Below are 27,969 nucleotides of genomic sequence, written 5' to 3'. Positions count from 1 at the left end.
TTTAACTGGCCTCTACACTTTTGTTATCATAAGCTTATTTGTTAAAATACAAAATAACAAGGGTCTATATATGAAAACAATAACTGTTGCAATTTTTTTGTGGCCGGGTCAGCTCAAGAACACACGTGTGATGATCTGGCTCTTTTGCCTTAAGGCTGCCCATAACGTCAAAACCAAGCCAACCAAAAATTATCCTCTAGCAAACATTATCATCAATCAAAAAATAAAATTAGTAACAACAACATAAAATGATAACTTCAAAAAGATCAACGATCCCAGATCTGACTCTGAACGGAACGTAGAGTAAAAACCGTAGCTGTCCTCTGATTGGCTGTAGCTTTGTGGATAGCGGCATCTGATTGGATGCAGTACCTTTGCAGTGTCTGTGCAGCACATCCAGAGCAGCGATGAGGAACTCGTGAGCGTCCTGCTGCTCGTAGCCGGCGAGATGCCGTGCGTGAGTCCAGACCAGGTGCAGCAACCGGAAGGGAATGTGAGGAGAGCGGTGACCCGAGTAGAACTACAGGACAGACCAATAGAGAGAAGGATGACATGCGTGACAGAAGGTGTGTGTATGTGTGTGTGTTTGTGTTGAGCTCTCACCTCCTGAAAGAGCTGAGACATTTCACACACCAGGCAGGAGTTGGACTGCATCTCACACTTGTGTCTGTCGGACAGGAAGAAGTCCCTCAGCAGTGGAGTGTGTGTGAGAGCCTGAACGATGCAGTTCATAAAGCACGTGTTCCCAAGATTTATCAAACCCCTCAGTCCTGAAAGAGACCAAACAGGAAGCATGGAGAGTATTAGAAATCAGGACGGACATGGAGCATTCACAATAAAAGATTCATCACTAGTAATTGTTAAATAAAATTGTTACAATCTAAAAAAAAATACTACTAACACAAATAAAATACTACAAAAACTAACCAAGTACAAAATAAAATACTATATAAATAAAAAAAAAAAACAAAGCAAATAAAGATAAAAAAAATGAAATTTAATAATTTATAATTATTATTAATAATTTATTGATAAATTACTAAAAAGTACAAACTATAAAGTATATTTAAAAACAAAAAATACAACTATTATTACTATTAGCGTCATAATCATTATGACAATTAATAATAATGATAATATACATTATTATTATTAATTTAAGTTGAATTTTCTGGCATAATTTTTTATTAATGATAATTTATTTTTTAATATTTATAATTATAAAAAATTTAAAATTTAAATCAAATTTCGTTATCACCATTTTATAAGTAATTCATTTTAATTTTAAATAATTTAACTCATTTACATTGTATCATTTAGTGTTATCACATTTTTATTAGCAATTTATTATTTATAAAGCATTATTATTATCATTATTATTATGAACAAAATTATAAACAAAAATATATTTTTTTATTAATTTACTTTGTATAAATTTTTATAAAGTCATTTAGTATTTTTTGTACTATTTCTAATGTATAAACAATAACAAAAATATTTGCACTATCAATAAAAAAATAATGTCATCCAATATTAATATAATATTTTACCAAAATATTACAAAAAAAAAAAAAGTATACATAAAAAATTCAATAAAAATATAAAAAAAATTACAATCTGTTTTTTTTTAGTAATATACATAAAAAATTCAATAATAATATAAAAATATTTGCACTCTCGTGGAGGTTACATTTAAACCAATTTGGGTAACATACATCATTAAAAAAAATAAAATAAAAAAAATATATAAAAAAAATTATATATATATATATATATATATATATATATATATATATATATATATATATATATATATATATATATATATATATATATATATATATATATATATATATATATATATATATCTATATATACATATACATACACACACACACATATATATATACACATACACACATATAAAAGGCCATAAAACATTTATAAAACAAAAACAAAGGGTGGAAAGGATTTCTTGGCCTATCCAAAAATCTGCTTTGCCGGTCTCACAGCAAAACAACACACAATAATATCGGTTTGATAAACCAAGTTTCCAGTCGAGCGCTTGTGCAAATGGTTAAAATTGAGCAAAACAATGCATTTTCACAACGTAAATGTCCTTGTCTCAATCTGAAGTGCATAACCCCTGAAGCTCGAGCACAGCCTCCCTCTCCGTCAGTCAGAGTCTCCTCCCGCTGAGATGAAGTCCTCCGGCTCGTACAATTTGACAGGTTACAGGAGGCCTGTGAGGCTTGCGCTCTCACAGGGTGGCTAAACGTCTTCAGATCTGCAGCTCTCAGACATCTGCCTCTCTTGCTTCCCAGAGTTTAGTTAAAGGGAGGGTAGAGACAGAAATGACCAAAACAAGCAGCCAAGAGTGAGTCCGGCCTCATCCAGCACCTCCTGCAGCACTACACTCCTTAAAGTGCCAATATATAATTTATGCACATGAGTGATTGAGCATCATCCACACGCCTGATCCTACACGCACACGTCTGCTCACAACGACCCCCTGCTTCAGTCTCATCACAAGCAACGCTGTTTCTACGCTGGACACCAGCAGGGCTTTCGGATTCCAAACGCACCACAAACAAATCAAATAACTAACATTACATGAGTTGTTCTGAGTCATTGCTATTGTAGGAAATTATTAAATGATGCTGGTAGTGATTCCAGTTAAATTAATGATTTGTGTATTTCGAGAAATATTTGATATCATTTCAGACAGTCAGCCTTAACTATTTATTATTTAAAAACAAGAAAAAAAAAGGGATTTTAATGTTCACAGTAAAACAAAACAATGTGTATGATTCACTAAAAAGAACCATCTCAAAGGAGTCATTCGTTCAGGAATCGGTTGGATCAGTCTGGTTGTGCTTTTTGTGTTTTTGATTCAAGGTAATGAAATGGCTCAAAAGAGTCATTTGTTCAGGAATCGGTTGTTTCACACTGGTCATGCTTTATGCTTTGATTCACTAAAAAGATAAAACGCAAAAAATCATTAGTTCAGAAATTCACTGGACAACACAGGTTGCGTTGTAAGTTTTCAATTCACTATAAAGAACTGTATATAAAGCACTGCATGATTTTGATTCACTGTAAAGAACTGGCTCAAGAGTCATTTGCTCGAGAATCAGACTACTATGGCCGTGCTGTATGTTTTTGATTCACTCAGAAAGAACTCGCTCAAAGGAGTCATTAGTTTAGGAATCATTTGGGTAACACTGGTTGCACTGTCTTAAATTCACTATAAAGAACAGCCTCAAAAGTAGGGATGCACCGGTTGACCGGCCATAAATCGGAACCGGCCGGTTTTTGCTTAAAATACGTGATCGGCAATCGGCCGGTTTTTGGTCTATTTTCGGCCGATTTTTCCGGAAATGCGCCCGCGTGCACAGATTACATTGTAATCATTCGCTATCATGTCATTTGTGTGGCAGTATTTCGAAATCTGTGCGCAGGACACGGGCAGCCGTTCAGCACTGGAAGTGCAGTGCTGCATGGCTGAGGCACAGATAGCAGGAAGCGAACAGCCTACTGCACAAAATAAGAGCCCCTTTCATGCGCTCGCTGAAGCTGCGCGAGCGTACTGTACCTGTCCACGCGGTCCGCGCCCTACACAAGCGCAGACAGTGAAGGAATGTTCAGCTCAATTTCTCGCGTGTTGGATGAGAAACGAAACGGACTAAAATGCTTTTTTTTTTTTTGTAAAGTAGAACTTGCATACACGTTTGTGAAGCCAGAAGTAAACGTCAGTTCTGTATAGGGTGATTATTTTTATTTTACCTTAAAATTACATCGACTTCATTTGATTTAAAAATCACCTGCTATAGCACACTGAAAAAAAAAAAACAAAAAAAAAAAAAAAAAACAAAAGTTTTATTAATCCAATTAAAAAAATTTAGAGTAATGATTCACATCTATATATTTTTTTTAACTTGAGACAAAGGTTATTTATTTTTCATTGGCTCAAGTAAAAAAATATAGATGTGAATCATTACCCTATTTTTTTTAATTGGACAAATGAAACACTTTGCATCTTTGTTTTATTCGCACCAACATTATTTGATTTTAACATTTTGGAATAATTTATTTATATAGCATACTTTATTTAGTCTCACTGGTAAAGACCTTTTTTTATTATTTAAAACCAAATTTAAAAACTAATACAAATACTGAATGCTGATTAAGAAACATCTTCTTGAATGTGTGTTGATTGTGTTGTTTGGATTGTAGAATATGCAGTTGTTGCCTTTAATTTCACATGGTTACAGTTAATCTTTTCATTTAAGGCCAGTTCTATGTAGTTTCTACCCAATTCAAAAAACAAAAGCTAAATGCTGATGTCTGTACACATCTATGTTTGTATTGAATGTAGGCTACTTACTGTGCAGTTACTGCCGTTAATTTCAGATGGTTACAGTTATTGTTTTCAATAGCCAAAAGCCAGTTTGGCCTATTAAATACCAAATAAACGTCTTGTTTATGCATACTTTCCTTCTTTCTTGTTTGTTGCTTAAAGAAGAAAAAAAAAATCAGTATCGGAATCGGCCATGAAAAATCATGATCGGTGCATCCCTACTCAAAAGAGTGATTTTTCTGAAAATCAGACTTCTCGTCATGCTGTATATCACTGATTCACTATAAAAAAAAAACCTCAAAAGAATCATTTGTTCAGAAGCTGGTTAGATCACTCCAGCTGCACTGTATGCTTTCTATTTGCTGTAAAAGAACTGGCTCAAAAGAGTCATTTGCTTAAGAAGTGGACTACTGGTTTTGATTCACTAGAACTCACTTAAAAGAGTCATTAGTTTGGGAATCAGTTGTATCACATTAGTCAAGCAGTATGTTTTGATTCACAATAAAGAGTCAGTCGCTCAAGAATCAGTTTCCACTGCCTTTTTTTTTTTTTTTTTGTAGGATTCACTGAAAAGAATCGGGCCAAAGCAGTCAATCGTTCAGGAAAAGCTTGTATCACTCTTGGTCACAATGCATGCAAGAGAGTCATTTGCTTAAGAATCAGACTACTCTGGTCGTGTTGTATGTTTTGGATTCACTAAAAAGAACCGACTCAAAAGAGTCTTTTGTTTGGGAATCAGTCAGGAATCATTTGGATCACACTGGTTGAGCTATATGTTTTATTCAAAAAAAAAAAAAAGAACAAACACATGAGTCATTAGTTCAGAAACCGACTGGAGAACACGGATCGTGCTGTATGTTATCAATTGACTATGAAGAACTGTATGTAAAGCACTGCATGGGTTTGATTCACTATAAAGAACTGGCTCAAAAGAGTCATTTGCCAGAGAATCAGACTATATCTTTAACATCATTCAGTTACAGTAAAAAATAAAAAAAATTTAAAAAAAAAAATATCGACTCGACTCTCAGTTCCCAACACCAGTTTAGAACAGAAATCAACTGGTATCAGAAATTTCCTTTGGTTTCACTGTTGAAACAAGCTCACAGCTGATTGCTCCGTGTTTAATGAACATGCTTTCACACTTCCAGCAGACGCAGCCTCAAGCATGTGTCGTGATTCGTTGTCGTCGCACGCCTCTGGTTTACTCAAGGGTGTAAGAGAGTCAGTAAAGCAACAGCCGCCCGATCCATCTCACGCAATATCCCTCCGAATTTATCATACATGGGCCATATTATGTCCTAAATGATCAATGGAAGCTCCAGCTCTCATATGGCTAATCGCATTAGTGCGTTTCTCTGGGTGTGAGAGAGTCTGGCGTTTAGCGCCTACGCTGGGCCTGTGGTGCAGACATTTAACACGATTACTGCACCGCCAGGCCTCTGACTGAGGAGAAACCGGCCAAAATAAGAGAAGAGAGAGAGGAGAACCGCTGAGGAGGAGAACGATTATTTCTCTAATGCCCAGCGTCCACTTCTCTTCTTATTTGTGTGCACAGAGACTCTTATTCTCTCGCTCTGTAATGGCATGCACACACAAAAATTGATGAAAACGTTCGAAACTGATGGCAACTTTTGTGGCCAAGAAGCAAAGAGCGGTTTTGGCTCTGGTGCAAACTGCAGTCTCTAGATGCTTGACTACTACAAAAACCAACACAGATGAGTTTCGGCAGACTCCTAATCAACTACTAAGTGAGAGCTGTACTATTGAACAGGGTTTCTTACCGATGGTGCAGTTGGCTGTAATCTTCCTTCGTTTGGGGTTGTGTCGCAGCAGCTCCAGCTCTCGTTTCGTAGGCTCCCACATTGAATATTTCTCTCCAATACCTGATGTTTTAGAGAATACTCGCATTATGTTTTATATAAAGCAGCCTATGAATACACACAACACTTTTATTCAGCAAAAATGCATTGAATTGATCCAAAGGGACAGTTTAAAAATGTTATAATGTAACAAAGTATTTCCATTTCAACTAAATGCTGTGCTTTTGAACTTTCTATTCATCTGTGAATCCTGAAAAATAAATTGTATCAGTTTCCACAGAAATATTAAGTGTTTTCAACACTCGAGCAGCAAATCAGCATATCAGAATGATTTCTGAAGATCATGTGACACTGAAGACTGGAGTAATGATGCTGAAAATACAGCTGCGCATCACAGAAATAAATTACATTTTGACGGATATTCACATAGAAAACAGTTATTTTAAACAGTAATAATATTTCATATTTTTTTACTGTAGTTTTTACCAAATAAATACAGCCTTGGTGAGCAGAAGCGACTTTTCTAAAAAAAAAAAAAAAAAACTATTATCCCAATTTTTTTTTTTTTTTTTTTTTTTTTACAGTAATGTATAAATTCTAATTAAAATTAAACTCAGGCAAATAATTTAGCATGGTTTATTTACTCACTGATCTGATTTGTAAAGCACTTCAGTTTTTGAGTGAAATAAAAAAAAAAAAAAAAAAAAAAAAAAAAACTTTATTTGTGGATAATTTTGGCATGGTTCACTCAAAAACTGGTTCATGAGCTCAGATTCAATGAGGTCCTCATGACACAACTATACTTCGTTAACATCAGTCAGTTACAAGTAAAAAATAAAAAAATTTAAAAAACTCAAATATCGACTCGACTCTCATTTCCTCCCAACACCAGTTTAGACCGAAAATCAACGGGTATCAGAAATTTCCTTTGGTTTCACTGTTGGAAACAAGCTCACAGCTGATTGCTCTCCGTGTTTAATGAACATGCTTTCACACTTCCAGCAGACGCAGCCTCAAGCATGTGTCGTGATTCGTTGTCGTCGCACGCCTCTGGTTTACTCAAGGGTGTAAGAGAGTCAGTAAAGCAACAGCCGCCCGATCCATCTCACGCAATATCCCTCCGAATTTATCATACATGGGCCATATTATGTCCTAAATGATCAATGGAAGCTCCAGCTCTCATATGGCTAATCGCATTAGTGCGTTTCTCTGGGTGTGAGAGAGTCTGGCGTTTAGCGCCTAATCGCTGGGCTGTGGTGCAGACATTTAACACGATTACTGCACCGCCAGGCCTCTGACTGAGGAGAAAACGGCCAAAATAAGAGAAGAGAGAGAGGAGAACCGCTGAGGAGGAGAACGATTATTTCTCTAATGCCCAGCGTCCACTTCTCTTCTTATTTGTGTGCACAGAGACTCTTATTCTCTCGCTCTGTAATGGCATGCACACACAAAAATTGATGAAAACGTTCGAAACTGATGGCACTTTTGTGGCCAAGAAGCAAAGAGCGGTTTTGGCTCTGGTGCAAACTGCAGTCTCTAGATGCTTGACTACTACAAAAACCAACACAGATGAGTTTCGGCAGACTCCTAATCAACTACTAAGTGAGAGCTGTACTATTGAACAGGGTTTCTTACCGATGGTGCAGTTGGCTGTAATCTTCCTTCGTTTGGGGTTGTGTCGCAGCAGCTCCAGCTCTCGTTTCGTAGGCTCCCACATTGAATATTTCTCTCCAATACCTGATGTTTTAGAGAATACTCGCATTATGTTTTATATAAAGCAGCCTATGAATACACACAACACTTTTATTCAGCAAAAATGCATTGAATTGATCCAAAGTGACAGTTTAAAATGTTATAATGTAACAAAGTATTTCCATTTCAACTAAATGCTGTGCTTTTGAACTTTCTATTCATCTGTGAATCCTGAAAAATAAATTGTATCAGTTTCCACAGAAATATTAAGTGTTTTCAACACTCGAGCAGCAAATCAGCATATCAGAATGATTTCTGAAGATCATGGACCTGAAGACTGGAGTAATGATGCTGAAAATACAGCTGCGCATCACAGAAATAAATTACATTTTGACGGATATTCACATAGAAAACAGTTATTTTAAACAGTAATAATATTTCATATTTTTTTACTGTAGTTTTTGACCAAATAAATACAGCCTTGGTGAGCAGAAGCGACTTTTCTAAAAAAAAAAAAAAAAAACTATTATCCCCAATTTTTTTTTTTTTTTTTTTTTTTTTTTTACAGTAATGTATAAATTCTAATTAAAATTAAACTCAGGCAAATAATTTAGCATGGTTTATTTACTCACTGATCTGATTTAAAGCACTTCAGTTTTTGAGTGAAAATAAAAAAAAAAAAAAAAAAAAAAAAACTTTATTTGTGGATAATTTTGGTATTGTTCACTCAAAAACTGGTTCATGAGCTCAGATCAATGAGGTCTCATGATAAATCAGCTCCAAAAACAAACAAAACCTGCACTAATTCAAAGTTAAACATTTATGCCAGTATTTGGCTTTTTGTAAAAACCGTAAGTCAAAACAAAACACACACTCTTGCCCTCCTGTGGCTCACAACACAACAGTTTCCAACATCTTCTGAATTCACAGGCCACTGGCGAAGTTGAACTACATTATACATTGGTGGTGGGGGGGGGGGCTACCTTGCAATTTCCATGCTTTTCGTTGTTCTTCTTTGGCAATCTGCTCCATGTCTTTGTCGTATATGTAGTCTTGGCACACAAAGCAATATATTCCACCATACAAAAGGTCTATAGCTGAATGAGAGAAGAACAACACAAGAACACATTAGAGACCTTTGAGAGAAGTTGACGTTTGCATTTTCCCGTATCTGTCCTGTAAATATGGATGAGGAGGCACCAACTATAATAAGTGATGGGAATAATAATTAGGGTGCAGTAAAGAAAACCGCCGTCGCTGCTCGTGCCAAAATACCGATAGTGAACCGCCGTCGCCAATCTGTGAAATGTCATAGCTGCTCGTGCCAAAATACCGTGTCCTCTGTGAAATGTCATAGCGAATTATGAATTATTTCCCAATGCTCATTTACTTGCATCCTTCCATTTCTCCAAGCCTGCAGTGGCGATACCTGTTTTTCAGTTCCCATGGCAACCTGACGATGGTCTGTTTCACACAGACGCACTAAATGTTCGCAGGTGGAGCGGAGCAGGCTTTTAGCAGCTTTCAGTGCAGAGAGACTAGCGGCTGAACTGTTTTCAGTTGTTGTAAAGGGACAGAAGTCTCGGTGCACGCTAGACAAACTGGCAGGACGTTAATCAACACAGGCATGTGGTAAATCTGCTAAATCCGCCCATATTTGCTTTCTAAATGCATTTAGTTTTATCGTGCATGATTATGGTTTATTAGTGCTATGTTCATGACCTTGCATTAAAATGCTATGAAATGTAATGGGTAAAATAATATTAGTCAATAATATCATATACTAATAACCAGAGTCAAATCAAATCCTACTCCTTTATTTTTAATGAAACATTTAATTTTCCACTAAAATATTTCTCTTACACTCACAAATGCATCACATAGAAGTTACACCATTCTTAATGCATTACATTCATTAAAATGTCAAATATTCTTTAATGGTAACATTCTACCATTCAATGCATTTGTGGTTGTTAATGAATTGACCATGAACATCAATATTTTATAGCATTTATTAATGTAGGTTAATGTTAATGAATAAATATACCATTGTTCGATGTTTGTCTATTACACAATAGTTATGTTAAAAATGTATATTTAGATTAAACATCAATTTAGATTAATTATTAATTTATTTTATATATATATTTTATTTTATATATATATTTTTTTTTCTTTTTTCAGCAATGCAATATTTAGGTTTTTAATTTTCTTATATATATATATATATATATATATATATATTTCTACTTTTACTATGGAGACTGTGGCACACGAAGCCATGTAATTAATTCTCTGGTTGTTAAAGCGTATAATTAGTTAACTTTGGGCTTTAAATTGGGATTTCTCTACTAAAACAACTGACGGATAGAAACAGGACTACATTTTTATTTTCCTGATACTCCGTTTCATTCAAATATACATCACAATATAGAAGAAAACATCTGTCACTATTTCCGTTCCATCATGACTTTGAAACTATTGTAAAGCGTTGCATTTAATGTATTTTTTAAGACAGTCTACGTGAGCTCATGCATGATGGCTTTAAACAGTATTCAGATCAGACAAGCAGAAAAGAGAGAAGTTGCACAAGAAAACGAGGTGGGGTTGCATGATGCACACACACACACACACACACACACATCAGATGAATAAACCAAAAGCATAGCAGGCCTTCAAGTAACCATGGGAACCAGCACAGGAAAAAGAGGAAAGAACACCGAGATCAAGCCTGACAAGTGTGAGCCAACAAAACATAGAGGATGAAAAACAAAACGCCGTCTAAATAAACCTGAACAACAGCAGAGATGCACAAAACGAAGCCGGCTCATTCAGACTTAATTACTCCCCGTTCGTCTTTAGAGAATAATCACAGTTTTCCTCCTCGGGAGCGGCGCTCATTCACAGATATTCTTTGTACGCAGGCTAACCTAATTAAATGTTCAATCAAACTCCGAGGGGAACTCAACACACACGTGGGTGTTAAGACTGAGCGACGCCACCTGGAGGTGATGCTGCGGATGCATTGTGACGTCTAGGGCACGAGCAGCGATAAATCATCACCTGGAGTCAAACAGACCACACTGGATCAGCGGCAAGAGACTTCATTTGTTCATCAAGAGATGTAAAAGATGCTTAAACGGGCGACAAAGTCCAACAGCACCACACTGTGAGTCAGCTTCTCTATCGACTGCTCAGGCCATCTGTGACAAACACTCTCAACTGCATTACAGAAAGAGACCACTTTAAAAAAAATAAAATATAAGACTGAATCTGGATATTTCGGTCGACACAATCAACAATTGTTAGTGTTGAAAGTCTGAAACGTTGTTCACAGATCATGTGTTTTCCGCTCTCTTTATTCCGATTGGTTGTCGCTGCATTGAATCGTCGCTCATTTGCATAAGGATCCGTTTTAGTCAATTTTGTTGCATTCCTGAAGAGTTGCTGCTCGTTAAACGTTTGCATGTTCACGTGCACTTATTATCGATCATTTAGAAAATCTGATCCAATTCTGAAAGTTCTGTTTGAATGAACCCAAAAATCTGCAACCCGATTCGCAGATTACAAATAAACGTTCCTCAAAAGCCTGACGATCAGATTTGAGAAATTGAGAAATATGGATCTTTATGCAAATGAGCGACGATTCAATGCAGCGACTACCAATACGAATAAAGAGCGGAAAACATGATCTGAAGGCCAACTAGTGAACGTTTTAAAAAATAAGATTTTCAACTATAACAATCGTTGATCGTGTCAACAGAAGTTTCCCGCCTTTTCCCCCCTCAATATAAAAATTCAACAAATAAAAAAAAGTTTCCATTGAAAACCTGCATGATTTTTAACGCAAGAAGCAGGCCCGGATTAGAGTTAACTAGAATGTGCAATGCTTTATGCTACTTAATACTGCAAACTGACATTTATCATATTTTATCATCATAATCTTAAACACTGGTTTGTAGCGCAAATATTTTTATTGTTATCTTGCATACTTTTTATTCTTCCACACAAAACTTTGGTGCGTTAACTCGTAATTTTTTCGCAAGACCCACGAATGAGGTGTCAAATTGTGCGGCTCATTGAGGAGGGGTGTGCTTTGACTTTTATAAGCGATTGGTTGTACGATGTTCGCACAGCGGGCGAAAATTTGGGTGAAGAATTCCCATAGACTTAACATTGGACCAAAATTTGTGACATCATATCCCCTCATCAGAATGTTGTAGAGAAATGGGAGTTGGCTCATTTCACTCGGCCCAGCAAGCAGCCAATGAATGGCCACATTTTCAACTTCCTAGTAACGCCCTAGCAACCATTTACAGCACCTTAGCAACCAACCCATAGACTTCCATTGAAAAAGGTGAGAGTTATATCTGTGGATCAGAACATCATAGAGACAAGTAGGTGGCCTCTTTTGATTCAGACTGGCAAACAGGCTTTAATTATCACCATGGAAACGGTTTAGCCACACCCTAGCAACCATTTATAGCACCCTAGCAACTGTATAATAAAAATGATGGGCCATTACTCTGAAAGAGAACAATCTAGAGACATGGGGGTTGGCTCTTTTCACTCAGACTGCCAAGAACTCTTTAAATATCACCTTGGCAACAATCTAGCCATGCCCTAGCAACCACTGACGAGCACCCTAGCAGCCCAAACCAAAAAAGGGAATATCTTCAAATCCGAATGTTATAGAGGCATGGGGGTTGGTTTAGATTCATCCTGACAAGCAGCCTTTGGAATATCTTCATTGGCAGCTGCCAAGCCACTCCCTAGCAACCACACAAAGCAACCTAGCAACCCTTTAGCAAGACCTATATCTCTGCATTCGAACATTGTAGAGACATGGCACTTGGCTCTTTTGACTTGTTACACATGCTAGCAGTGAACAGCTACATGCTAATGACGATTAGCTAAGTGTTAAAACATTGTAAAATTCCTACCTAATTGTTCAAACATTTTCTTCAGAAAATGTACATTAGGGATGTAACGGTATGAAAATTTCTTATCACGATTATAGTGACCAAAATTATCACGGTTCTCAGTATTATCACGGTATTGTTAAAAAGTGCTGGAGATGTTTAAAAAGTACCAACACATAAATCACTTCAACAAAATCCACAAACAACAAATAAATGATAACCCTTTTAACTCAGAAATTGCTAGTAAATTTCATAATTAATTACAAAGAAACAGCAAGTAATAAATTGAATTAAACAAAGTTCTGAAATGGAAAGACTGAAACAGTATTCACTTCTTGAATAATCTCGGTTTTATTTACAACAGCACATCAGAAATAACTCAAGTAATGCTTTCCGATTTGATATTTTGCATGTCTTTCGCTCGTATCATGGGCATTTCTTCCTCTTCAATACACAAGAGGAAATCCCAAAGGATGTCAGATAGAGACGGCAGCTCCGTATCTCTAGGTAGAACGTAATTAATCTCTTCATGTGAAGCTCAGATTTTGGGTTTTTCCAAATGAGCTCAATGAAACAGGTGAGCGATGAACTCTACGCCAATACTGGAAACAAATGCCGTAAGTCACACATTCACATGCAGAGTCAGGGACTATTATCCCCTGATGCGCTATAATTACCCACATTCCCGTCTGTTTGCGCTTCTTATTTGTTTGTTGTCGGAGGGTGGCACCCTTCCTCATTAAAACACAGGGGATAATTACATGCCAGAGATGCATTCAGGAGCTAGGAGAAATCCAAGACCCCATCCAAACATCCATGGCTGGATCTGTGCACTTTCTGCCTCTTGCTCGAGAGGACGATCAGAGAAGCTTTTGGAGCAACTATGAAATCGGGTTTTCAATGCGGAAAACGTAATTGCGCATAATTGCGGATTCCAGTCATTAAAATGGAATTTAAAGCATAAACAAGTTGTTAGAGTTTTAAGTTTTAAGAATTTTATTTTTTTGAATTTAATTGATTAGACATGATTTTCTTTAAAATGTAATCCACAAAAAAGAAAAAAAAAAAATTATGAAATAAAACATTTTTACAGTTTACTGATAGAATTTTTTTAAATCATAAATCTGGAAATGTAATCTGACAACACAGAATTTCAAAAAAAAGGAAATTACCCAATTATTGACATTTTTTATTAAATTTTTTAATTACAATAATTTTTTTTTTGGAAAATACATATTTACTTGTTAATGTTTTATAAATTCAATTGATTAGACATGCTTTTTGATTACTAATTTAATTAAACCATTAAAACAGAATCCAGAAAACTGACTGAAATAACTGACAGAAAAAAGACTGAAATAATCAATGATTTGTGAAATAAATAATTAAATAACAATTTTTACAGTTTACTTGTATATAGAATTTTTTTAAATCCTGAATCCAGAAATGTAAACAGACAAGACTGAGGGGGGATGTTTAGTTTTACATTTTTAATTTATGTACAATTATATATATATATATATATATATATATATATATATATATATATATATATATATGCAAGTATAGCTGAGCTATTTCATTAAACCAGAATTTCTCAGTATTCAGTTCAATATGCATCTCAAACCCTTCCTACAGAGTCTTGATCCAGCGTTGTGACTGCATGTACTTTATTTATCAGCTCTATCTGAGTTTTAATTGTGTGTTCTGTGCACGAGTCGTGCTCATGTGCTCTATTTTCTGCTACTGACGTCTGTCCGTGTGGGAGCCTGTCTTACATCTCTGTGTGCATCTTACCTAGGTTGTGTCTCTTGCTTTTGGCGTGCTCGTGGATGTGTTTCTTGCTGAAACAGCCGAAGAACACACAATGGAGACAGGAGTGAAGTCGATTTAAATGAGCTCCACACAGGTGACATATACATGACTTTGCCTGGGAAGAAAACAGAGAGAGATGCAGGCGTTTAGTTACGTTACGATGCACATCGACATTCAGACACTAGTTGGTAGACTGTCTGAACGACTAGTTAATTAGAGCACAGCAGTAAAATCCCACTCATTTCCACAATGGAGCCAAAAATTATCAATAAACATTACAAGCAACCAAAACTACAAAACAAAAATAAAAGTTAAATCAAAAAAATCTAAAAAAAAAAACTATTAAAAAACATAACATACTTTTCACTTAATAAATAATACTGCAAAAACTAATATGAAATTGAACATTCTTTTCCCAATACATTAAAGTTTTTAAAAAATTATCATAAATCTTTTTAAACAACCATTAATACTATCATCAACTATTATAAAAGTTGAAATTTAATGAAAAAATATACAATGTAAAAAAAAAATATATATTTTTAAATAAATATACATAAAACAAATATTTAAAAAAATATATATTTTTAAATAAATATACATAAAACAAATATTAATTACTATTATTCAATTACTATTATTTAATTTTACAAAAAAAATATATAATAAAAAATACACATTTTAATAAATGAAATATTACTCATATAAATTATATATATAATCTTGATTTCATATTTCTCAAATAAACAGTTACTAATAAAGAAATAGGCCTAAATTACAATCAGTGAATGGTTCTATTAAATTGTTAATATCAATGGGATAATGATCTAAATTTTTAATCTCAACACCTTAATTTTCACCATAAAACTAAAACAGCTATAATAAACAAACAAGAATTGCTGATGTTTATTATAAACAATTTATCCATTCACACATTTTTTTTTATTCATATAGGGCATATGAATTAAAAAAAAAAATGGATATGCATGGCTAAATCATTTATAATAAACACTAAAAACATTAAAATCAATTCCCGTCCTACTTTTTTTTTTCATAAGAAGCTTTACTCGAATATGCATCACAGTAGAGAAGATGAAATAATGAAAAAAATAAAATGGCAAAGATAAAAACTAGATTTAAGCTCAAGAAGACCACATCACACTCACTGACTATCCCAAATGCATGACCTCAGATGTCTTTCTTTAGTACTGTAGTGCTGGTTTTAGATCCTGTGTTTAACACTTCGCTCTGCTTTTACCTCCAGACTAGCTATTTTTGTCGAGACCCCATTTTCAGCTTCACATCTCGCCCTTCCGCTATTCCCCGACGACACGCCACCCAACAGACAACTGAGAATAAGCACCATCCAACTGCGGAGCGCTAAACGACAGGTGAGACGAGAACACAGACAGAACTGGAGCGCCGGCTTCCACTACAAGCGCTTTAATGAAAAACCACCACGGCCTGAAGTCTAGGCTGAAATACCAGGATGTTAGAGGCATAAATGTTTTGGAAAATCACACTAATCTTCCATTATTAAACCAAAAGACTCCTTTACTGTCTCCATGCCTAGATACTATAACACTGAAATGCAGAACAGTGCACTACACTACGTTTCTGCAGCATGCAGTATAATCTGTAGGAGCAGCAGAGCCGCCAAAATGTGCATTATAGCACAGGGAATAGCGCATTATAGCACAGGGAATAGCACAGGGAATAGTGTATTATAGCACAGGGAATAGCGCATTATAGCACAGGGAATAGCACAGGGAATAGTGTATTATAGCACAGGGAATAGAGCATTATAGCACAGGGAATAGCACAGGGAACAGTGTATTATAGCACAGGGAATAGCGCATTATAGCACAGGGAATAGCACAGGGAATAGTGTATTATAGCACAGGGAATAGTGTATTATAGCACAGGGAACAGCGCATTATAGCACAGGAAATAGCACAGGGAATAGTGTATTATAGCACAGGGAATAGCACAAGGAATAGTGTATTATAGCACAGGGAATAGTGTATTATAGCACAGGGAATAGCGCATTAAAGCACATGGAATAGCACAGGGAATAGTGTATTATAGCACAGGGATTAGCGCATTAAAGCACAGGGAATAGCACAGGGAATAGTGTATTATAGCACAGGGAATAGCGCATTAAAGCACGGGGAATAGCACAGGGAATAGTGTATTATAGCACAGGGATTAGCGCATTATACCACAGGGAATAGTGTATTATAGCACAGGGAATAGCACAGGGAATAGTGTATTATAGCACAGGGAACAGCGCATTATAGCACAGGGAACAGCGCATTATAGCACAGGGAACAGCGCATTATAGCACAGGGAATAGCACAGGGAATAGTGTATTATAGCACAGGGAATAGTGTATTATAGCACAGGGAATAGCGCATTAAAGCACAGGGAATAGCACAGGGAATAGTGTATTATAGCACAGGGATTAGCGCATTAAAGCACAGGGAATAGCACAGGGAATAGTGTATTATAGCACAGGGATTAGCGCATTAAAGCACAGGGAATAGCACAGGGAATAGTGTATTATAGCACAGGGAATAGCGCATTAAAGCACGGGGGAATAGCACAGGGAATAGTGTATTATAGCACAGGGATTAGCGCATTATAGCACAGGGAATAGTGTATTATAGCACAGGGATTAGCGCATTATAGCACAGGGATTAGCGCATTATAGCACAGGGAATAGTGTATTATAGCACAGGGAATAGCGCATTATAGCACAGGGAATAGCACAGGGAATAGTGCATTATAGCACAGGGAATAGCACAGGGAATAGTGCATTATAGCACAGGGAATAGCACAGGGAATAGTGTATTATAGCACAGGGAATAGTGTAGCACAGGGAATAGCACAGGGAATAGCGCATTATAGCACAGGGAATAGCGCATTATAGCACAGGGAATAGCACAGGGAATAGTGTATTATAGCACAGGGAATAGCGCAGGGAATAGCGCAGGGAATAGTGCAGGGAATAGCGCATTATAGCACAGGGAATAGCGCATTATAGCACAGGGAATAGCGCATTATAGCACAGGGAATAGCGCATTATAGCACAGGGAATAGCGCATTATAGCACAGGGAATAGCACAGGGAATAGTGTATTATAGCACAGGGAATAGCACAGGGCATAGCGCATTATAGCACAGGGAATAGCACAGGGAATAGTGTATTATAGCACAGGGATTAGCGCATTAAAGCACAGGGAATAGCACAGGGAATAGTGTATTATAGCACAGGGAATAGCGCATTAAAGCACGGGGAATAGCACAGGGAATAGTGTATTATAGCACAGGGATTAGCGCATTATAGCACAGGGAATAGTGTATTATAGCACAGGGAATAGCACATTATAGCACAGGGAACAGCACAGGGAATAGCGCATTATAGCACAGGGAACAGCACAGGGAATAGTGCATTATAGCACAGGGAATAGCACAGGGAATAGTGTATTATAGCACAGGGAATAGTGTAGCACAGGGAATAGCACAGGGAATAGCACAGGGAATAGTGCATTATAGCACAGGGAATAGCGCATTATAGCACAGGGAATAGTGTATTATAGCACAGGGAATAGCGCAGGGAATAGCGCAGGGAATAGCGCAGGGAATAGCGCAGGGAATAGCGCATTATAGCACAGGGAATAGCGCATTATAGCACAGGGAATAGCGCATTATAGCACAGGGAATAGCGCATTATAGCACAGGGAATAGCGTATTATAGCACAGGGAATAGCACAGGGAATAGTGTATTATAGCACAGGGAATAGCACATTATAGCACAGGGAATAGCACAGGGAATAGTGTATTATAGCACAGGGAATAGCACAGGGAATAGCGCATTATAGCACAGGGAATAGCACAGGGAATAGTGCATTATAGCACAGGGAATAGCACAGGGAATAGCGCATTATAGCACAGGGAATAGCACAGGGAATAGCGCATTATAGCACAGGGAATAGCGCATTATAGCACAGGGAATAGCGCATTATAGCACAGGGAATAGCGCATTATAGCACAGGGAATAGCGCATTATAGCACAGGGAATAGCGCATTATAGCACAGGGAATAGTATTTTATAGCACAGGGAATAGCGTATTATAGCACAGGGAATAGCGTATTATAGCACAGGGAATAGCGCATTAAAGCACAGGGAATAGTGCATTAAAGCACAGGGAATAGCAGAGGGAATAGCGCATTATAGCACAGGGAATAGTGCATTATACTGCATTAAAGCACAGGGAATAGTGCATTAAAGCACAGGGAATAGCGCATTATAGCACAGGGAATAGTGCATTATAGCACAGGGAATAGCAGAGGGAATAGTGCATTATAGCACAGGGAATAGCACAGGGAATAGCGCATTATAGCACAGGGAATAGCACAGGGAATAGCGCATTATAGCACAGGGAATAGCGCATTATAGCACAGGGAATAGCGCATTATAGCACAGGGAATAGCGCATTATAGCACAGGGAATAGTATTTTATAGCACAGGGAATAGCGTATTATAGCACAGGGAATAGCGCATTAAAGCACAGGGAATAGTGCATTATAGCACAGGGAATAGCAGAGGGAATAGTGCATTATAGCACAGGGAATAGCAGAGGGAATAGTGCATTATAGCACAGGGAATAGCAGAGGGAATAGTGCATTATAGCACAGGGAATAGCAGAGGGAATAGTGCATTATAGCACAGGGAATAGCAGAGGGAATAGCGCATTATAGCAGAGGGAATAGCGCATTATGGCAGAGGGAATAGCGCATTACAGCACAGGGAATAGGGAATTATAGCACAGGGAATAGCGCATGAAATACTGAAACACACAATGCAATGTGCTTGACGTGACCTTCCATTTCCAGTTTGACAAAAGCCACAATCTGATATTGTACTTTTAACATTGCATTAAAAATAATCACTTTTATTAAACCTGCAATGTGAGATCATGAGGAAATCATGAAACATGCGTCACTGCATAACGCATGCAGTTTCACACACTATTTTTAAAGAACAGTAGGCAGTAAACAGCACAGTGCCAGCATTTCATTTGTATTCACAAGTGAAAGTACAAAGAATTCTTTGGGAGCACCAGTGATTTTCAACACCAGATGATCTTATATAAAACAGATATTTGCTGATATAAGAATACAAGAACATTATGATCTTGTAGAATGTATAAGAACAGATTTATTATAGTTTTTTTTTCTTTTGTAAACAATGCACAGGTTGAACAGAACTATGTATGCAGAAAACCTGTAAAGAACGACTACTGCATGTATTTTTTGATCTACACACACATGCATACACTAGTGCAGTGAACTGAACGCTAGCATTTTATTCTGAACATCTCCTGATCATGCTCTACAGACGTCATTTCTCCTTTGTATCTACACAGCTCCTCGTTCAACCTCCGCGGTCTCCTACTCTCTCTCATCCTACAGTCCTACACGGAGAGCATCTCTGTGCTGTCAGCAGGTCTTCTCTGCTCGCTCCTGTTGGTGTTAATGCTGTAATGTTGAATGAGATGCATTGATCTCGACCTGATCTGAGATGTGGGTGTGGGGCTGAAGAACAAGGCAAGAAGCATCAGCTTCTTCCTACAAGATCCACTGCAGGCTCCACATTCATGAACTACTCACACAGAGTCTATTTCTGCAACTTGCTGACATACATTTGTAACAGAAAACCCTTAAAATGGCAACGAGGCACCAAATGCCTGCAGTTACCTGCAAGGGAAAAAAAAGTAAAAAAAAAAAAAAATTAAAAGCATAAATGCTACAAAATAAAATAGCAGGAATAAACAAAAAATAAATATTAAATATTATATAATATATAAATATTAAATACAAATAAAATGAGAGGGATAAATAAAGTAAAATAATGAAAAAAATAATAATAAAATAAAATAGGAGAAATTAAAAAAAGGAAATAAACCAAAACAGGAGGGATTAAAAACAAATAAACAAGAAAAATAAAACAGAGAGGAAAAAAGTAAAATAAAATAGGATGGATAAAAATTAAAAATGTTAAATGTAATAGGAGGAATAAATAAAAAATACAAATAAAATAGGGATGGATAAAAAATAAAAATTAAATTGAGGAATAAATAAAATATATAATTTAAAATAAAATAAAATAAAATATGAATAGATGAAAAATAGAAATAAATCAAAATAAAATAGGTCGGAAACAGGTTGTACAATAGTAAAATATTTATATTAAATACAAAAAAAAATAGAATATATATTATATATAAATGGCGATAGGTTAAAAATATTTAAAACCAGCAGTGCTGAGATATTCTTTAAAGCAAGCTTCCACTCAAGGGATTTTGTCATTGCTAAGGATGTACAACAAGTTTTTATTTTTATTTGTATTTTTTTTTAACCAACTAGTCAGTGCATTGACTAATCTGCTTTACGGCTAGATAAAATGATTCATTTTCTAATAAACAGAGATCTTCATTTGAATGATACAGACAACAATTCAAGATCAATCTCTTATTCTGTGTGAAAGCGTATTTATACAGCGCTGCCTGTCCTGTTAAACTGTGTAGTTTGGGTCCTGTTTTTAAATCATCAAATTTAACTTCTTGTAATGTACCATGTTTGAAGGAAACACAATGCAATCAGTGTCATCGGATTCGAAAACTAATGACTCTCATGAGCCGGATCTTTTTAATGAATCCCAAACAAATGAATCAGAGTGGGAACTGAAATCAGCTTCTCGGAGCGGACCAAGTGTTATCCACGGAAACCAGACCATGATGCCGATTCAATAAAACAGACATCAAAAGTCGACCAACTGGTCAAAAACGCCACCTGAATTTCGAATGCAACAAATCCCTCAATAAAAAAATAAATAAGATTGTGTATAGCTACTGAAATCTTATCGGTTCGAAGTGCTTTGAGGTCAAAAGAGTTTTTAGCTTTTAATAGGGATGCACCAAAATGTTGGTCACTGAAAATTTTGGTGCCAAAATTTTGTGGATAAGTAAGGTATACTAATATTCTTTATATGGTAACATTGTGCTTATATTGCGGCAAAAGTTAGTTTTCATATTGAGGTTTTTAGTTTAGTATCACCGATTGACATCACAGATTATAATTTGTTAATATTTTGAATATTTATATTTTCTTTCATTTTAATTTCAAAGTTTTAGTAATTGTTGTTGTTTTCGTCATTTTTTATTAGTTTTATTTTTTTTTCTTAATTATGTCTACTTTTTTTTAACTTACAAAAGAAACAAAAATGTCGAAAATTAGAAAGAAAGCCTTGGCTACTAGCTGTGTGAACTGAAATAAAATATTAAATATATACAAAAAAAAATTATATTTAATATTTTATTTCAGTTAACATTTATTTTAAGTAATGTCATTTTTTATGGTTTTAGTTAACAATAATAACCCTACTTGGCACTCTATGAATATTTAAAAAAATATTACTGAATATTTATAATGCATTGTCACAAACAAAGTCTATTTTCAAAATCTATATAAAATTGCTGAAATTAGACCTTGTTTAGGGTAACAATGCATGCATTATGTATTATTAATTTAATAATTATTGACTGAAACAATTTAATATCACATTATTTTAAATAAGACTAGCTTTGGAATAACTTTATATGCATTTAAAATATTTTTGACATATATTTTGGGGGTTTTGCATGGCCTGGGTGTGAAAGCCAACCACTCACAAGGCTCTATAAGCCCAGAGAGTCTGGACTATAAACCAGTTCTGATCTCAGTTTCTGCAGCAACCGAGCACCCAATCGCCGGCTCACCGCGGTGTTTCCAAGATCACAAGTGAAGCAGGAGGCACGTGGGTGATGAGGAGAATCAAGGGAGGCAAGGAACATGAAAGAGGAGAAACAAACGAGACACGGAGAGGGAAGGCACGGATGATAAAGCATGGATGACAGTTCAAACGCATGCAGATGAGGGACGCAAACGCCTGCTAGAGCCTAAAGAACTGAGATCAGCGCAGAGAAAGAGAGAGAGAGTAATTACCCAGAGTCCCCTTCTGCTGAAGGACTGCTTCTGAATGGGAAGGACGTACACATTACACTTAATCCCACAGACGAGCCCTTCTCCGCAATTAAACTTCTCAAGACACTCATAAACAGGCTTAAGCCTAGTCCCAGACTAAATCTGAGCTGTTTCAGCTGAAGGAAACTTGCACTGACTGATCTTAGAATCGGTCTGAGATCTCGTTTTGTCTCAAGACACACACCAGTAATGGTTTTTTTTCTATGATGTGTTTATAAAAACTATTTAAATGTCCTAATTGAACTATGGCCTAATCCTGGCTTAGTCCAAGCCTAAATTACTTACAAATAATGTAATATGAAAATATTAATTAAATGTATTGATGAATAATTCTGAAATAGCAATTATTAATTCTCTCTCTCTCTCTCTCTATATATATATATATATATATATATGTGTGTGTGTGTGCGTGTGTGTATATTCTAGATATTTTTAACAGAGCTGATTTAAACTGATTACATCCAATCAGATTGCACTTGCAATTAGATTATATCACACTTTAAATGCCTAGATTACATATCAAATTAGTTACTTTTTTATAGATTAAATATCATTTGCACAAATGTAGTAAATTATTGATAATAGTTTAATTCGCCCCAAATTATTAAAGTTTTATTATTTTTACTTTACACGTTTTATATTGATTGTTTTTATTTTAAAATGAATTAATTATTTTAATTTGACATTTTTATGATTTAATTTATTATTAACTCTCATCAAACCTCCTGCAGTTTTTTTTGTTTTGTTTTTTAAATGCAATGTTTAATGCACTTCATGATGTTGATAAAGAATGGAATTAATTTTTTTTAATCAAAAATAATCTAAAAGTAGTCCGAATACATTACTGAATATGTGAAATCCCACAAACTACAATTTCTGTCATGTAATTTTTAATCAGTAACGGATAATTTAAGTAAATTATAATTAAAAGTAATTTGCCCCGCACTGAATATTTAGATATCAATTCATTCAAAGACTTGAATTTCTATAATTAACCTCAAAAATAATGAAAAATACAAATACAAAATATTATAAATTTAATAATTCATAAACAAACAAGTTTGACAACTGACAAAGACATCTAAAATATTATTAAATATTATTAAATCATGAATAAATATAAATGAATAAAAGTAAAGAAACTGAAGTGTTTGAATATAAATAAATGTTTAATTTTATATTGATTTTACAAAGCTGTGTGTGTAATGCAACGTTCAAATAAATCAATAAGTAAAATTTAAACTTCTAAAAAATGTGTTTTGTCAAAGTTAGCCGTGTCTACTTCTCTTTTATTAGTCTGAATGTGTTCTGCAGTTTGTGGTATAGCCTTGAATGTAATCTTTAGCGTCTGCGGAACAAAGCCAGCCTCCCAAACCCGAGAACAAAACAATATCACGGGATAAAAAAGATCAAACGATCTCGATTCATATTCAAGTCACAAAAGCGGTGTTTAAGCATTTGTAAGGCTCTGAATTATGAGCCGATAAAACCTTCCTCCTGGAGACGCATGGCTCCTTCTCCTCCGTCTTCCAGATTTAAAACATCCTCCGTGCCTGGAGAAGCTGCTCCGAGGCCTGCTGTCGAGCGCTTCGGACGCTCAGCTTCTCCGTGAAGAGCTGCTGAAGCTCCGGAGGGACGTGTGGAGGCGCGTATCGATATGACAAACGGCCCGTGGATCAATTAATTATTGATGGTGAGCTGGAAGCCCGTATAACTTCACATGCAGAATAGATGTGGAGCAGCCGCTCTATAAAAACAGTCTTTAGTGCTAAATGAAGACCATGCGGGTAATTGGACAAGCTTGAGTGCAGGCCGGTGTTAATCACTGCCACGGCTTCGATGAACTTCAGTTGTGCAATTTTTCAAATGGAGGCCAGTTTCCAGGCCCTCAGAGTAACAGCTATTCTGATACTGACGTGTTGTTGGCAAACTAAGTATGAAATGCTCATTAGTCAAGAGTAATGGACAGAGATGAACTAATTCATCACTGTGTGTTGTGTACTTTCATCATCAAGTTTCCCAAAGACCCAGTGAACATCTAAACCTGCCTCAGTTTAGTGTCTCTGACTTCCATTACAACATAAGCCAATGAAACTAAATTAAAACATACATTTTAAAAATACAGAAATTTTGGTAATATATATATATATTTAAAAAAATAAAAAAAAAAAAAAAATAAACATAAAAAAAAAAAAAAAAAAAAAAAAAAAAAAAATAAATATTAAATAAATAAATAAATATTAAATAAATAAATAAATATTATTAAATAAATAATAATAAATAATAAATATAAAATAAATAATAATAAATATTAAATAAATAATAATATTAAATAAATAAATAATAATAAATAAATAATAAATAATAATAAATAAATGCAAACTAAGCATCTATGTAATTTAACAAATATACACATACATATACATATATACATATATATACATATATACATACACATAAATAAAATATACCAAAAATAAAAAAATACAAATAAAAAAATAAAAATAAATATAAAAAAAAAAACAGTGATGTCTGCTGTTGTCTGTGAAATATATATATATATATATATATATAAACCGTGATGTCTGCTGTTGTCTGTGACGCATCAGTACAAATGCAATGTGCTGCACCTCTAAATGTGACCTAGGATGGGTAACTCCTTCTTATTGTGCATTTTGAGCACGTCTAAACATGGCATTAAATAAACAGTATAGTAGCGGGTGTGTCTAATAGATCAAATGTGATGTAATACAAACCAAATTACAGTTTACCGGGGAGATCTGGATTTCAAAGACGTGCCATTGAGTGTACAGAACAATCAAGTACATAGTGAGCAATAATCACTTGTAATTTGATGCATGCAGTAAAATATAACAGTTTATATAAGGCTGGATTATAGATAAGAACTAGTGTTTAATTATGCTAAAAGTAACATCATCTTCTAGAAAAAACAAAGCATAATGCAATACGAACACATTATCCTTCATAAAACTCAGTTTACTTGACCTCAATTGTGTCAGTGAGTCATGCAATCCTGAGTGAACCAGATGTAACTTGAGGCAGCATGACGCCACGCACCCTATATTAATAACAACCTACTACCAAAGATTCATCCACAGAATGATTTTTATCAATATGTGTTCGACATATCAAACCTTGCTAGCATGCGAGACTGCCGTTTCTTTCAGAAGAACGCATGATGAGACACACATATGAAGGATGACATTTGATTCGAATGAATCATGATGTACATTACAAGATAACTCAGAGGGAGACGGGTTGGGTGAGAACAGTTAGTTATTAAACTGACATCTGATGCCACACGCTTTGCTATCATAGAAAAGTGATGGAACAGTGACTCATTTCAGACATGAACGGGGGTCTCATTTATAAACGTTGCGTATGCACAAAAAAGGCATAGAAATTTGTTTACGCAATTTTCCACACACATATTGGGATTTATAAAAAATAGACTTGGCGTAAATATGTACGCACCTTACAGACATTCTAGACCATGCGTACGCACTCTTTCCTGGCGTGAGAAATGTATTGAAGTAAGCAAAGACTGTTTTCATTCGATATACACATTTACATTAAACATTCCACTCTCATTAATGGAGATAAACACTGAAAATACATAGTCATTACGCAGAAGTTTAACAAAAATTGGAACCAATAAATTATGATTATATTGGTTCTTGACGAATCAATGGTTCTTGACGAATCAATGATTCTGTTTACGATTTATTGGTTGTTTACGAATCAGTGGTTCTTTTTACGAATCAGGTTCTTTACGAATGAACTGTTCTTTTTAAGAATCAATGGTTCTTTTTACGATTTACAGGTTCTTTACGAATCATTGGTTCTTTACGAATCAATGGTTCTTTTTACGAATCAATGGTTCTTTTTACGATTTATAGGTTCTTTACGAACCAATGGTTCTTTTTACGAATCAATGGTTCTTTTTACGATTTATAGGTTCTTTTTACGAATCAATGGTTCTTTTTACGATTTATAGGTTCTTTACGAATCAGTGGTTCTTTTTACGAATCAGTGGTTCTTTTTACGATTTATAGGTTCTTTACGAATCAGTGGTTCTTTTTACGAATCAATGGTTCTTTTTACGATTTATAGGTTCTTTACGAATCAGTGGTTCTTTTTACGAATCAGTGGTTCTTTTTACGAATCAATGGTTCTTTTTACGATTTATAGGTTCTTTACGAATGAACTGTTCTTTTTAAGAATCAATGGTTCTTTTTACGATTTATAGGTTCTTTACGAATCAATGGTTCTTTTTACAAATCAATGGTTCTTTTTACGAATCAATGGTTCTTTTTACGAATCAATGGTTCTTTTTACGATTTATAGGTTCTTTTTACGAATCAATGGTTCTTTTTACGAATCAATGGTTCTTTTTACGATTTATAGGTTCTTTATGAATCAGTGGTTCTTTTTACGAATCAGTGGTTCTTTTTACAAATCATTGGTTCTTTTTACGATTTATAGGTTCTTTACGAATGAATTGTTCTTTTTAAGAATCAATGATTCTTTTTACGAATCAATGGTTCTTTTTACGAATCAATGGTTCTTTTTACGAATCAATGGTTCTTTTTACGAATCAATGGTTCTTTTTACGAATCAATGGTTCTTTGTGCAATCACACAGCGTCTGGCATACTGGCACCTAAACGTACCAATAGGCTAGGTGCACAAGACAGCATCGGTGAGCTTCGGGGATAGGAGTGTGGTCGTGCTTACTTCTGGTCTTTGCGACGTTCGCATTTACTGTGAGGGGAAACTTTCATACGAAACTTAGATATATAGATTTAATTAATGTTTTTCTAATTAAATAGTAAGGGTGCGACACTAAATCGATTTGATTTGATTTTTCCGAAGGCATCTTGATTCTCTCTGGAATCGATTTAACCGCACACTTAAATGCTCCCGAAGATGAGTGATTGTACGTTTGCCGAGTAATGCAAGTGGTTAAATGTCCTTGCACCTCGGCTTTTATACTTTTATGAAGCAAGATGCTTAGAGATTTCTGCATTACGGACTCAGTGTATGTTTTATTAACTTTAGTAGGTTTGCATTTATTAAAAGATCGGTGTTTGTATTTCCCTGTGTGTTTTTATCAATATTTATCGGTTTAGTGAAAATGAGCATCTGTTGCATAAATTATTATATCTTCTCGTGTCTATAAGCAGCACAGCATACAGTATATTTTTACGCATTGTTTGGATTATTAACAAATAAAACAAATCTTTAAAT

General features: G+C 35.2%; 1 protein-coding gene across 2 annotated transcripts in view; it reads right to left on the bottom strand.

Moving 5' to 3' along the window:
* Window positions 1-27,969, bottom strand: part of LOC109080297 (ubiquitin carboxyl-terminal hydrolase 22) — a 41,650-nt gene that overhangs the window by 11,230 nt on the left and 2,451 nt on the right. For both annotated transcript variants that reach the window (XM_042767081.1, XM_042767082.1), the window contains exons 2-6: window positions 14,595-14,727; window positions 8,859-8,972; window positions 7,819-7,920; window positions 604-770; window positions 373-520 (exon numbers count right to left, since the gene is read on the bottom strand). In XM_042767081.1, the coding sequence (XP_042623015.1) occupies window positions 373-520; window positions 604-770; window positions 7,819-7,920; window positions 8,859-8,972; window positions 14,595-14,727 (664 nt within the window). The remainder of the gene's footprint in view (window positions 1-372; window positions 521-603; window positions 771-7,818; window positions 7,921-8,858; window positions 8,973-14,594; window positions 14,728-27,969) is intronic.

Source organism: Cyprinus carpio, chromosome A12, assembly GCF_018340385.1.
Source record: "Cyprinus carpio isolate SPL01 chromosome A12, ASM1834038v1, whole genome shotgun sequence".
Lineage (NCBI taxonomy): Eukaryota > Metazoa > Chordata > Actinopteri > Cypriniformes > Cyprinidae > Cyprinus > Cyprinus carpio.
This window is presented reverse-complemented; position numbering and strand designations above follow the sequence as displayed.